The sequence below is a fragment of the Sphaeramia orbicularis genome, chromosome 6 (genome assembly GCF_902148855.1).
Source record: "Sphaeramia orbicularis chromosome 6, fSphaOr1.1, whole genome shotgun sequence".
NCBI classification, from domain to species: domain Eukaryota; kingdom Metazoa; phylum Chordata; class Actinopteri; order Kurtiformes; family Apogonidae; genus Sphaeramia; species Sphaeramia orbicularis.
This window is the reverse complement of record NC_043962.1, coordinates 16,101,441-16,114,877: the sequence shown is the minus strand read 5'-3', so window position 1 is coordinate 16,114,877 and position 13,437 is coordinate 16,101,441. Positions and strand designations below refer to the sequence as shown.

Genomic DNA, 13,437 nt, shown 5'->3' with positions numbered 1-13,437 from the left:
AATGCAAAACATAGAGGATGATTTAATAATAAATGGGGACAAATCACTTAAGAAATGTTAAATATAGAGAAAAAAAATTATTTGGGAACTACCACAAAAGTAGCAGTGGGTCTTTATGGGTTAATATAACATTGTTAGCTTCTAGTAAACAGAGCAATAGAACATGGAAAGGCTGATCACGACTCCTTAGATTCCCATTTGATGACAGCGGTAACCCATTAAATGAAAACCAAGCAGTGATGTGACTTGGGGATTACAGGAAATGCATATTAAATTCATCTGGCCCATGTAACAGCCGTGTCGCTTTCACACCAGGAGGCTTTAAATGTTGTGTAAACTATGGAAACCTCCCTGCTGTGAGGAGATGGTGCTGAACACTGGGAACCCTACTGTCATCCCGACTGCTAACCAACCTCAGAGAATGTTTGTATTCCTCGAAGCCCTTCTACACTGAACAAAAATATTAATGCAACACTTTTGTTTTTGCTCCTATTTTTCATGAGCTGAACTCAAAGATCTAAAACTTTCCCTGTGTACACACAATGTTTATTTCTTTTAAATATTGTTCACAAATCTGTCTAAATTTGTGTTTGTGAACACTTCTCCGTTGCTGAGATAATCCATCCACCTCACAGGTGTGGCATATCAAGATGCTGATTAGACAGCAGGATTATTGCACAGGTGTGCCTTAGGCTGGTCACAATAAAAAGCCACTCTAAAATGTGCAGTTTTATCTCACAGTACAATGCCACAGATGTCACAAGTTTTGAGGGAATATGCAATGGTCATGCTGACTTCAGGAATCTCCACCAGAGCTTTTGCCTGTGAATTGAATGTTCATTTCTCTACCATAAGCCATCTCCAAAGCTGTTTCAGAGAATTCATGAAGAAGACTGCGTGAGGAAAATGGTGGTCACACCAAATACTGACTGGTTTTCTGACCCCCCTGGACCACCCAGTACAGTAAAAGTGCACATTTTAGAGTGGCCTTTTATTGTGGCCAGCCTAAAGGCGGCCATACACTGCGATTATTTCGATTGTTGCACGCAGCTCCATCTCAAACTGTGCAAATCAATTGTAAAGTCAGGCTCACGATTCATGTTCTCACACTGTACGGACCGATGCTCGTATGCGACCTGACTGCTCACACTGTAGGACCATACACTAGAGGATGCACGACACATTCGAGTGTTGTATCCGGAAATACAACGTTAAAATACCAAGGAACCCAAAAGTTCATAGACGATTGTGTATTGGCGTGAGTCACGAAATGGTAGTGCTAAACAAAAACCAACGAGCTGCTTTGGCAATATGTGCCATTATCTGTGGGGAATCAAAAAAGAAGAAAAGACGACGACGTGTTTGGTGCAGGAATTGGTTGTCCAGACATGGACAGTATGGGCTGTCAATCCTACAGCAAAGGGAACTAGAGGTAAGCTGCAAAAGCTAAATTGCACTAGGCCAATAGCCAGCTACTGTTAGCTTAGAATTAGCTTACAGTAGCTGGCTATTATTGTATTTGCGCATGCACAGTGTGAGAATTTGAGGCACATCGGCTCGTGGCACTGCTTTGACAGTGCGATACCCTCACGAGGAGCAAGCAGGATTTCAAACAGCTCCGTTTTCCTTGCGAACACACGATTGCTGGTCGTGAGGTGTTAATCACTTCTCCTTACCCCATGTACACTGCATGAAGCACGACACACGATTAGAGGCACATCTGGCCCGATCCCAGAAATAGTCGCTCAAGTGAGAAATTGTCTCTAAAATCGCGCAGTGCATGGCCACCTTAAGTCACACCTGTGCAATAATCCTGCTGTCTAATGAGCATCTTGATACGCCACACCTGTGAGGTGGATGGATTATCTCAGCAAAGGACAAAGGAGAAGTGCTCACTAACACACATTTAGACAAATTTATAAACAATATTTGAGAAAAATAGGCCTTTTGTGCACATAGAAAAAGTTTTAGATCTTTGAGTTCAGCTCATGAAAAATGGGAGCAAAAACAAAAGTGTTGTATTTATATTTTTGTTCAGTGTATTTCCTCTATTTCCAGGGGTCAGATCAGTGTAATTTCCACATGACCGTTTCTTGACGTCTGTAATTGTATAAACATGCATTTAATGTCTGGTTACAAACACAAAAGCACCGCTGTGACCCTCATTGGTCACTTTTGCTGGGATGTCTTTTGCCATTTATATTGCTTACAGCTGATGCACAATTATAATTTAGAATCTTCATCCATCTTCTTCTGCCATTATCCTTTGTTCTTTCCGATGCGACTTGACTTAAGCCATGTATGCTGTCCGTCTTCATTTGTCATTTCATGCTTTACTGCAGCTTGACTCTTCACTCAGCGAAGGCACTGGTGTTTTATATTAAACACATATGTCTGCATGTGCTGAGAGAGAGCCGACAATTTCCTTCTATTCAAGGGATTTAGTCCCTTAGTCCTCCCATTCCCCCTTTCCAACCAAGCTTAATCCTATCAGATGTTCCCCTTGCATCGGTCACCCTTTGCAACCTGTGACATCTGACCATTGACCATCAGAAAACACTGCGGTCCGGCCATTCCCCACACCGAGATTCACATTTTACTCTCACAATTTTTACAGCACATGCTGCTTTACAGTCTTGGCTAATACGCTCAACATCTGGTAGTTCCTCTCTTGCTACATGCCAGTTTTGGGAAGGGTAGGGAGGTAGAGAGGTTACAGAGCAGCAGGAAATGAGGAAAAATGAAAGCTTTTTGACAAGGGAATGTTTTTCAGAGTGTTGCAAGGGCAAAGAAGTATGCAGGACTTGGGGTATAAATCAAAAAATCTCTATATGAAGCAGAGGGAGGGAGGCATACGTGAGGAAAGGTGGGAGCCTTTTGGGTAGAGCTGAAATAATAAACTAAGATCTGGAATGCACAAGGTCTTCATAGGTTGAGATCCGTCTCATCTGCATTGCCGTTGGATCAAGAATAAAAGGGGAGTCTTGTAAATTTCCAAGAATGTTGTTCAGTATTTCATGTTACAACAGTAGTGGCTTTTCCATTGGACATCTGCGCAAAACTTCACCGATATTTACTAAATGTCGAAAAAACAGAAGCGCGTAATGTCGGTTGTTCCATTAAATCACAAATGCGAGGATTTGTTTGTTTATTATTTACATCTACATTTTTCAGTGGAAAGCATGTATTTTCTTGTATTTAATTTAATGACTATGTAGTTGTTCATAGAAGCTCAGAGTAAATTTAAAGGTAATTATATAGGGGTGGCTCAGGTTTGTAGAGTGGGTCGTCCAATAACCGAAGGGTTGGCGGTTCGAATCCCGCTCTGTCCTAGTCAGTCCGTTGTGTCCTTGGGCAAGACACTTCACCCTCCCTGCCTCCAGTGCCACCCACACTGGTGTATGAATGTTTGGTGGTGGTCAGAGGGGCCGTAGGCGTAAAATGACAGCCACGCTTCTGTCAGTCTGCCCCAGGGCAACTGTGGCTACAAATGTAGTTTACCACCACCAGAGGGAGAATGTGAGAGCGAATGAATAATGGGTTAATAATGTAAAGCGCTTTGGGTGTCTAGAAAAGCACTATATAAATCCAATCCATTATTATTATTATATAAAAATACACAAAACTGGATAAGACTGTGACTTTTTAACTCAAAATATACCGTTAACTGAAAGTAAAAACTAGCATCTACTCTGAGTAGTGGCTTTTCCATTGGACATCTGCGCAAAACTTTACCGATATTTAATAAAAGTCGAAAAAACAGAAGTGTGTAATGTCGCTTTTTCCATTAAATCACTAATGCAATTAGTTTATTTATTATCACGAGACGACACAAGAAGTCATTCCATAAACATGGCGATGAACATAAATATGGTGTTGATTTACAGATATATTCATTATTATTATATATTATCCCTCTATCTCGTACTAAATTAAAAAATGATTGGGTTTACTGGTGTGTCCACACATACCACGACATGTTTCTTCTTCTTCGCTTGTTGTAACGTATGTCAACATCCAGTTTTTTAATTCACCTGACTCTAGTTGCGAAAAAAAGGTCTTTCCATTGCAGTTTTGTGTGATATACCATTTGCGCAACGCCCCAAAAACCACCTCTTGTCAGCGCAAAAACTTTTCTGTTCAAAGTGTTTTTATTGCATATCTAGTCACAGAAAAGCATGATACAGTCATTGTTTTTAGTTTTTTAACGCAAACCCATGAACTTTCCCACCCTGTTGCACCAAAAACAAGAAAGATAATTGACAATAATAGTAATAAATAAATAAGTAAATAAGGGACACAGATATTAGTCACATACTCATATTAATAAGACTCCTCTGGAATAAGTGAGGGATCCACCTCTTTTATGTGATTCAGAACAGGTTGCCAGGTACTGAAAAATATATTGGCACATCCTCTTGTAGAATATCTGATTTTTTCCAATGTTAAATGATGTAAAAGAGCCAGAAACCAAGATTTAAATGTTGGAGGTTGTTTATCTTTCCATTTTAGTAGTATTAGTCTACGAGCTAGAAGAGTGGTGAGGGCAATGTCAGCGCAAAAACATTTAATCAAAAAATGAGACTTTTGGCGAAATTGCTGTTATTCCATTAGGTAAATTTTTATGCGCAAGTTATATTTGCGCAATTTGAGGGTCAATGGAAAAGCGTCTACTTATTTTACAGTACTGATCCTCGAGGACCAGCTACTAATATACTTGTTATCGGGTCAAAACACAGTCATGTTCCGTCAGAGAGTGAACTTTAATTAATTGCCATTCCAACATTTATTTCAATATGAAGTAGCTCCTTGTTTTGGATAATCCCTTACGGTCCAACTAAAGCAGGCATGTCCAAAGTCCGGCCCGGGGGCCAATCACGGCCTGCGGTCAGATTTTATACGGCCCACAGCTTGGGTTTTATATTATATTATTTATGGCCCGCTTGGACTGTTGAACCGAATACATGAATCATAAAAGGTTCAAAATGCAGTTTCCCCTTTCACCTCATGGTGGCAGCACCACTCTAACTCTATCTGGCTCTGTGACCTCGCCGTGAACCTTTTTCGCTAATTTCAAACCACGGTGCCTGTAAATAAAAAAAACGAAAGTTGACAGTGAGGGCCGCCGCTTCCAGGAGAGATGGGAATTACAATTTTTTTTTGCACTGAAAATCGAGGTAATTATGTTTGCCTAATTTGTCAAGAGACTGTTGCCTTGTTTAAGGAATTCAATGTAAAGAGACACGAGCAGACAAAACATGCTAACGCAGACGACAAGCTAGCAGGGAGTGAGCACTCCGAAAAAGTGAAGCAAATTCAAGCTGCTTTAAACTCACAACAGTGACTCTTCATGTGAACCTGGGAGTTCAATGAATTCACCACCAGGGCAGGCTACCAAGTTGCCAGGTTAGTTGCCTCTAACTGCTGGTGTTATGTACTTGTAGATGTGACACAAATATTACTTTCTGAATGATTTTGTGAAAGACAAAAGTAAGAGTCATATGTTTTCATCTGAAATGTTAACAGACTTTGCATTACTGAGTAATATATGAGTAATGATTACTCATATAAGTCATGTTTAAAATGAATGTGGGGTTAAGATTTTTATCAACTTGGAAGTTTAAGATACTCTATACAGTTTGTTCTATGTTATCTGACTCCAGATGTGAAAGGAAGGCAGAATTGTTTTGTTTTGGTTTTTTTTTTTAATTTGTTCACACCTGAGTGGCTTAGATTTGGTTACGTTGCCATTTTAAAAAATGATATTGTGACGATGAAAATAAAATTGTTGTAGAACAGCTCATTTATATGTAATTTTTACTGTTTAAAAAATGTCTGAAGGGACCACTGGCCCCTGGCAATGTCCACATTATCAGATCTGGCCCTCTTTAAAAAAAGTTTGGACACCCCTGAACTAAAGCAAAAATGAATTTAAAAGTAAAAATGTGGGTCATTTAGCAACATTAATGTGTCAAATTGTCTCTAAAATTGTCCCGTCAGAGAGATTTCGAATATCGTGTTTTGACCCTTCCACATCTGCACCAGATCCAACACTGGCTTCCACTACTGTGTGTGACAATAGAAGACTTTCAATACATTGTTGTACCGCGTGAGATCACAAATATACTGTTGTGCCACGGGCTAAAGAGAAGGAATTAGAGAAGCTTGAACTGTCAGTCAAACATTCCTGTGTACGTTTGCCAGCTGCCAAACCCACACATGTGAAGAGGAGTGGTTATTACTTTTCCACAGGGCAAGCAGATTATTCTTTGTCAGTTTACAGTAGCTCCCCTGACTCAATTTATCCTAAGCCGTGGTACCTCCTGAACTCACAAACCTCTTAGAAACAGACCAAGCCAAAGGGGATAATTGCGCAGGATCTCAACCAACTTTGCATTAATTTTCCAATATACACCTACAGCTACATGTCACCATGCTCAACGGGGAGGGGGGGTTAAAGTATTTATATGTGACCTTTTTCTCTGTCACTTTCACTTATGTGAGCATATATAAACAGTTTGAATTTGGCGAGCGTTTTCCTGACTTGTAAAAAGCCCCTAAGTTCCAAATTGATCCCATAGCGTTATTTTGTGGTGTGACCTTAAAATTGGGGGGGGGGGGGGGGGGGGGGGGGTCAAACAGAAGGTAATTTATTGCTCAAACAGCCTCAGAATTACCCCGACCATTAAAGTCAAGAACCTTGGCTTCTCCCATGGCTAATAATTTAAACGCAGAGTGAAAACGTTGATTTTGTTTTGCTAGGGGATTATCGTAATTGCTAAATGTGCAGCATAGAGACTTTGGTATCTAGTAATTTAACCCTTTCATGCATAGTGGTCACTACAGTGGACAGTTATTCTACAGCTGTTCTCTTGTATATTCATGGATTTTATTGTTTTAGTTCCATATCAGCCAACACAGTGGACACTCATGCACCATCCCATAATACACTGACATTCAGACCATTAATATACCTTTGCTGTTCTTGACAAAACAGATCTGTACTAACATGTTTGAGTGTAAATCACTTGTTATTTGTTAGACACAAAGTGTTTTTTGCATGTTATCTCCATGAAGTGAGTAACAACTAGCATTAGAATATGTTAAAATGGGAGAAAACATCAGATTTGCAGCATTAAAAGTGTTTTTATTACATTGTTTTCATATAGCTTTCTTACGGAACAGGATTAGGGCCACTGGACTTTAATCTCAGAATTCTGACTTTAATCTCAGAATTCTGACTTTTTTTTCTCAGAGTTCTGACTTTAAACTCTGGAGCTCTGACTTTAAACTCAGCAGGATTACTATTGCAACAACACATCATCAGTAGGGTAAAACTAACCTGTCTCACGACGTTCTAAACCCAGCTCACGTTCTGACTTTTTTCCTCAGAATTCTGACTTTAATCTCAGAATTCTGACTTTTTTTTCTCAGAATTCTGACTTTTTCCTCAGAATTCTGACTTTAAACTCAGAATTCTGACTTTAATCTCAGAATTCTGACTTTTTTCCACAGAATTCTGACTTTAAACTCACAATTCTGACTTTTTTCCTCAGAATTCTGAGTTTAAGATCAGAATTCTGACTTTTTTTCCTCAGAATTCTGACTTTTTTTCTCAGAACTCTGACTTTAAACTTAAAATTCTGACTTAACACTCAGAATCCTGACTTTAAATTCAGAATTCTGACTTTTTTCTCAGAATTCTGACTTGAATCTCAGAATCCTGACTTTAATATCAGAATTCTGACTTTTTTTCATAATAATACTTAAAAATATACATATATTGGACCTTATTTTAATTTATTGTATTTTTTCCAGTGACCCTAATCCTCTTCTGTACTTTCTGATATTGGGTTTTAAACACGTTTCTTTACTTCAAAAATTAAATGCATGGACATTTTGGTAACTCCATGAAAAAAAAATCGATTGCATTGTTTTTTTTTTTTTTCATGTCTAAGGAGGAATGAAAACACTCAAGAAAAAAATCTTTACAAAGGTTCTCATAATTAATGCATGACAGGGTTAAAGCTGTTCGTTTAGAGTCAGAGAGCAGCGGTAGATGCATCGGTCAAACCACCCACTACTCTGGCCGGTGCATCTGTGAGATTTATACTTTGTGCTCAAAGAAGAACCGTGTCCATGTTGAGGGACAATAGGATCTTCTAACATCTCTTTGCTCTATAATTTAGAATTCCCCAATGAGAAATACAGCTGCATTGGACATATTGTTCCCATTGAGATACTCATCCATGAAACATCACTCCAACCTTGAAATAGCAAAAACAAAGACATGTTTCAAGGTTTTTTAAAGTCTACAAATCAATGGTGGAACAAAGGGGTTTAGTTTATACTACCTACAGTCGTGACAAAGCAATAAACATTTTAAAAGTGTCTAAATTGAATAATCTGTCTGACAAAATGCATCTGTGGTTACTTATTGTCTGGCATGCATTATGAAGGGGTTTTAAAACCAAGCTTTTCATAACTTCTCAATGTAGAATCATTTTTAATTCACCCTTTCATGCATGAATTCTGAGAACTTTAATTAAGGGGTTTTTTTTTTTCCTGAGTGTTTTTATTCCTCTTTGGACATGGAAAAAAAAATAATTCAATTGGTTTTTATGAACCTTTTTCTCATGGAGTTGCAAAAATGTCCATTTGGCTGGACACCATGTGTTTGATTTTTAGAAGCAAAGAAACATGTATTTACTGATATACTGTGAGAAAACTATGAAATAAAAACACTTTTAATGCTGCTAATCTAATGTTTTTTTCACATTTTAACATACTTGCAAGAAGATAATATGCAAATAAAATAAAATAAAATATCAAACAAAGAAACCAAAACTGTTAATTACAGTCTAATAACAATTATCAATTTTTTACACTCAAACATGTCAGATCAGGTTCATCTGGAACAGCAAAGTTACAGTAATGGTCTGAATGTCAGTGTATGGGATGATGCACAAGCGTCTGCTGTGTTGGTTGATATGGAACTAAAACAACAAAATACATGAATATATAGGAGAACAGTTGTAGAATAACTGTCCAGTGTAGTGACCACTATGCATGAAAGGGTTAATTATAATCAAAATTCACTGATCTATTGCATCAACATCTTTGTAAACCATTTGTTTCTTGTGCTTTCTTAAGCTTTTTTTTTTTAAATAAGTATTTTTGTTTTTGGTATGTCCATTTTTCTGAATCATTGCTGTTGTTATGAATGGTTTTCATTTCCACACATTCCTCATAATATTCCACAGATTTCTCATAACATTCATAGAAAAACACGTTGCTGTCATGGAAAGAGTATTTTTCAGAGAATTACTTCTGATTAGTTATTAATCATGAGAAAGAAATGATGGTTTATTATACAGCACATCAGTAAATGTCAAAATGCCATAATCATGTGCCATTCCATGTGGCAATGATGTATGGGGGTGATAATTGTAGGAAAAAATCACAAACAAGGGCTGGTGATTGACTGTTTTTACTGTGACTGTTTCTTTTCAGCATTCCATGTTTCCTAGGAATTACAATTATGGAAATTACAATACTCCGTAGCATTAAAACAGTAGCTTTTTAACAGATATAGACATTTTTTTCCACACCTCCAGCTGGAATGGAGATCAGATGTGGCCCCTCCCTTGGTCTGGAAACGTCATGGTCATACTGTGATTGCGCCCCAGACACTTTTCCTGTACTTATATCCTCATGACTCATCGGTCACGCCGATGATGACTTTGCCCCTTGGCACCAGCGGGGATACACTGTATGTTCGTCTGGATCCACTTCAAAGTGGTGGTGGCTCTTTCTGACATCTGTGGTCACAGAAAAGACACGAGGACACGCATAGAAGCATGGATACCAAACTCCAAACACTGCACCACAGTCTGGATGAGCTGACAAACAGGAGCCCATCGCGTGCCTGGTCTGCTATGTATACCTTCGAAATGAGATGACACACCGCCCTTTTAGCATATTAAAAGTTATTTTCCAACATTTTGTGTTAATTGTGTTTTATATATGTGTGTAATTTTAATTGTTTTATTTATTTTAACAACTTTGTACAGTGACCTTGAGTATCTTGAAAGGCGCCTATAAATAAAATTTATTATTATTATTATTATTATTATTATTATTATCCCCTCAGATTCACAGTAATAACAATATTCACTGAAATCTCTGATTATGAACTTAGAGCTCTTAGCATCTGTAAATAATTTCCTTGTTTAGAGGAAATTATTTATTTATTTATACAGATAAGCATTTGTAAATTGACTTTCAGACATGAGTAAACAATGTATGGACAGATGTCATTTGCTTCACTTATCTCTCCAAAAACTACTCACAAGGCCATAAAGAACATGTGTTTTATGTACTTTATATGCATTAAATGTGTTCTTTAGTCTTGCCACTTGTAACAAACAGCTGTTTGTTACGGTTAAGTATAAATACAGGCACCTTGTTCACTTGAGCACTTTAACTTGCACATGAAGTTTTTGATAGCACAGCACTTTAACCCTTTCATGCATAGTGGTCACTCCAGTGGACAGCTGTTCAAAACTGTTCTGTCATACGTATATTCATGGGTTTTGTTGGTTTTTTTGTTGTTTTAGTTCCAACACAGTGGACGCTTATGCACCATCACATACATTGCAATTCATACCATTACTGTAACTTTGCTGTTCTTGATAAACCTGATCTGCACTAACATGTTTGAGTGTACATCAGTTGCTTAATATTCTTATTATGCTGTAATTAACAGGTTTAAACAAAAAGTTTTTTATTTGTTTTTTTTTTTTTGCATATTATCTCCATGAAGTGAGTAGTGACTAGTACTGCAATATGTTAAAATGTGAGAAAAAAATCAGATTAGCAGCATTAACAATGTTTTTATTTCATAGTTTTCACACAATATATCAGTAAATACATATTTCTTTGCTTCAGAAATTAAATGCATGGTGTCCAGCTGAGTGAACATTTTTGGAACTCAGCTGGAGTTCCAAAAATGTGGAAAAATAGGTTCATAAGAAAAATTTCAATCACATTTTTTTAATGCTTAAAGACTAATAAAAACCCTCAGGAAAAAAAATCTTAGTTAAGGTTCTCCTAATTTATGCATGAAAGGGTTAAACAAACATATTTGCACATACAAAAATAATTGCACATGATTGATTTTAAAAGTAGTTTATTGATTCTATTTTCTTTCCTTTTCAGTTTTTACATCCGGTGGCACTAGTATTTTAACTGATGACTGCTTGGCCCTGGAGAAAAAGGGAGACATAAATTAGATCACAAACAGATGTGGTGCAAATATGTTTCTTTAAAGTGCTGTGCTATCAAAAACTGTTGCTGTCACTGTCTTGTAATCCATGTGGAAATGACCAAAAATAGTCACTTGCCCGATACAAGGTTAAGGGCTTAAAGTGAAAAAAGAGGTTGGTCCAAAAGTGTTGGAAAAAAGGCTTAATTTTATTTACATGTAACATAAAACTTCTACATACTATATCAGCGAAAATGACCAAAAATAGTCACTTGTCCGATACAGGGTTAATAGTGTGTAAATATTCATTTTGCATGTCATCTCTCAGTTGCTCCTTCTCCCACGACTGTGTCACTTTCTCCTTGTTGTTTTCACTTCTTATTAACATGGTATGAGAGTTGTGTTGCTATTGTTAAACTGAAACAATGCAGTGCAGTGAAACACAGCTTTAGGCTAGCCTGAGGTGTGCTCACTATGAAACCGATCTTATCCTAAAATGACTAAGATTTTTTTGTTTTTTTCGGTTTCAGTATCCTGCAGCCTTGATGAACCTGGGGGCGATCCTCCACCTCAACGGGAAACTGCACGAGGCTGAAGCCAATTACCTCCGAGCGCTGCAACTAAAACCCGATGACACCATCACCCAGTCGAACTTGCGTAAGCTATGGAACATCATGGAGAAACAAGGCCTGAGGACCATGAGCCCCTGAGCTGGCTCACCCTCCTACAGTACCTGCCATCTGTACAGCAGATCTGTGAAGGACGGCCCACGCTCGTCCTCCGCTCGTCTCATCCAGGAGAGATGGAAGAGACTCAGGGAGGATGTTTTCTCACACAGGCCATGACTGTGCTGCACAGCCCTCCTAATGACTCCTAAGCTCTGCATACACCTCAGGCCAGAAGCATTGCTCACAGTTTGGCAGGCGCTACATGGTATTTGGACTCTTCAGGACTTTCTTCAAAATTAGTGCTCTCATAGGAACCAAGGTTTTTTTTTTTGTTTTTTTTTTTTAGGCAAGGGCACTTGAACTTGAAGTGAGACCACAGGTACATCCTTCATCATCTGAAAAGAGTGAATTAGGTTTTTAAAATAAGCAATTGCGGTCCAAATGGGTGGATTTGTGCAAGATACCATGTAAAAGAACTGTCTGAGGGCCCTGAACTGTGGCTTTTTCCAAATAAAATAATATGAAGAATTTAGGGATGCACCGATACCGATACGAGCATCAGGCATCGGCTCCGATACTCAGTATGTGTAATTGTATTCATACTCGTAAAAGATATCAAATAAAAATGCACCGATACCACTTACAGCCGTGTGACATTCACAGTTCAGAGCAGCAGGTACGCTGCGGTGGAATAATGTATGGGGAGTGTGGAGATTTTTCAAAATAAATGACAGTGATAAAAGTAACGCTGACTGACAGTAACGTTACAGACACAGACAGATACAGACGCAGTGTTCTGTCCGTCCTCTGCGTACATTCCCTCTGTTTTCCAGGTGCTGGCGAATGCATACCCAGACGGAGAAAACCACCAGGAATACGTAGTGGTGCGGACCACCGCCACCGGAAGTGAAAACGAAACTTATCACTCATTTCTCTTTTCTCTACCTGCTGAAGCTACGCTTTTAAACCTTACCAGTGAAAACGCTGCAATATTAGTATCACATTAGTGTTACCTCTGTCGTCTCCATGTTTGTTATTACTGACTTTCTTCTTCTCAAAAAACTTTACTCTTCTTCGTAGTATTTGTCCAGTATGGTTAATTCAGAGCTTCGCCCTCTGGTGGATTAATTTATAAACGCTCATTCCAACACATTAAATGTCAGTAGCAGCACTTTGTTCCAGTCAGACTAATGACAACGACAATAAAGCACATTTACAAAAGGAACTAAGAACTGGAATGGGATTATTAAGTACTCGTATCGGTACTTGGTATCGGCAAGTACTCAAATGTAAGTACTCGTATTCGGTCTGGAAAAAAGTGGTATCGGTGCATCCCTAGAAGAATTAGATACTATCCGAAAAAACTTAGTAATTTCACTCATCAGCATTTCTAGTCTGTGTATCATTTACATCCTCAGTGGGTAACTGTGCTCATGAGATTGTAATATGAAAATTATCACCTGTATTGGAATACATTCATTGCAGATATCCTCACATTGCGTG

At 38.2% G+C, this 13,437-nt stretch overlaps 1 protein-coding gene across 1 annotated transcript in view; it reads left to right on the top strand.

Moving 5' to 3' along the window:
- The window catches only part of tmtc2b (transmembrane O-mannosyltransferase targeting cadherins 2b), a 288,126-nt gene extending 275,855 nt beyond the window's left edge, over nt 1–12,271 (top strand). Inside the window, exon 12 of the mRNA XM_030136547.1 lies at nt 11,797–12,271. Within this exon, the coding sequence (XP_029992407.1) occupies nt 11,797–11,976 (180 nt within the window). The 3' untranslated portion in view covers nt 11,977–12,271. The remainder of the gene's footprint in view (nt 1–11,796) is intronic.
- The last annotated feature ends 1,166 nt before the right edge of the window (nt 12,272–13,437 follow it).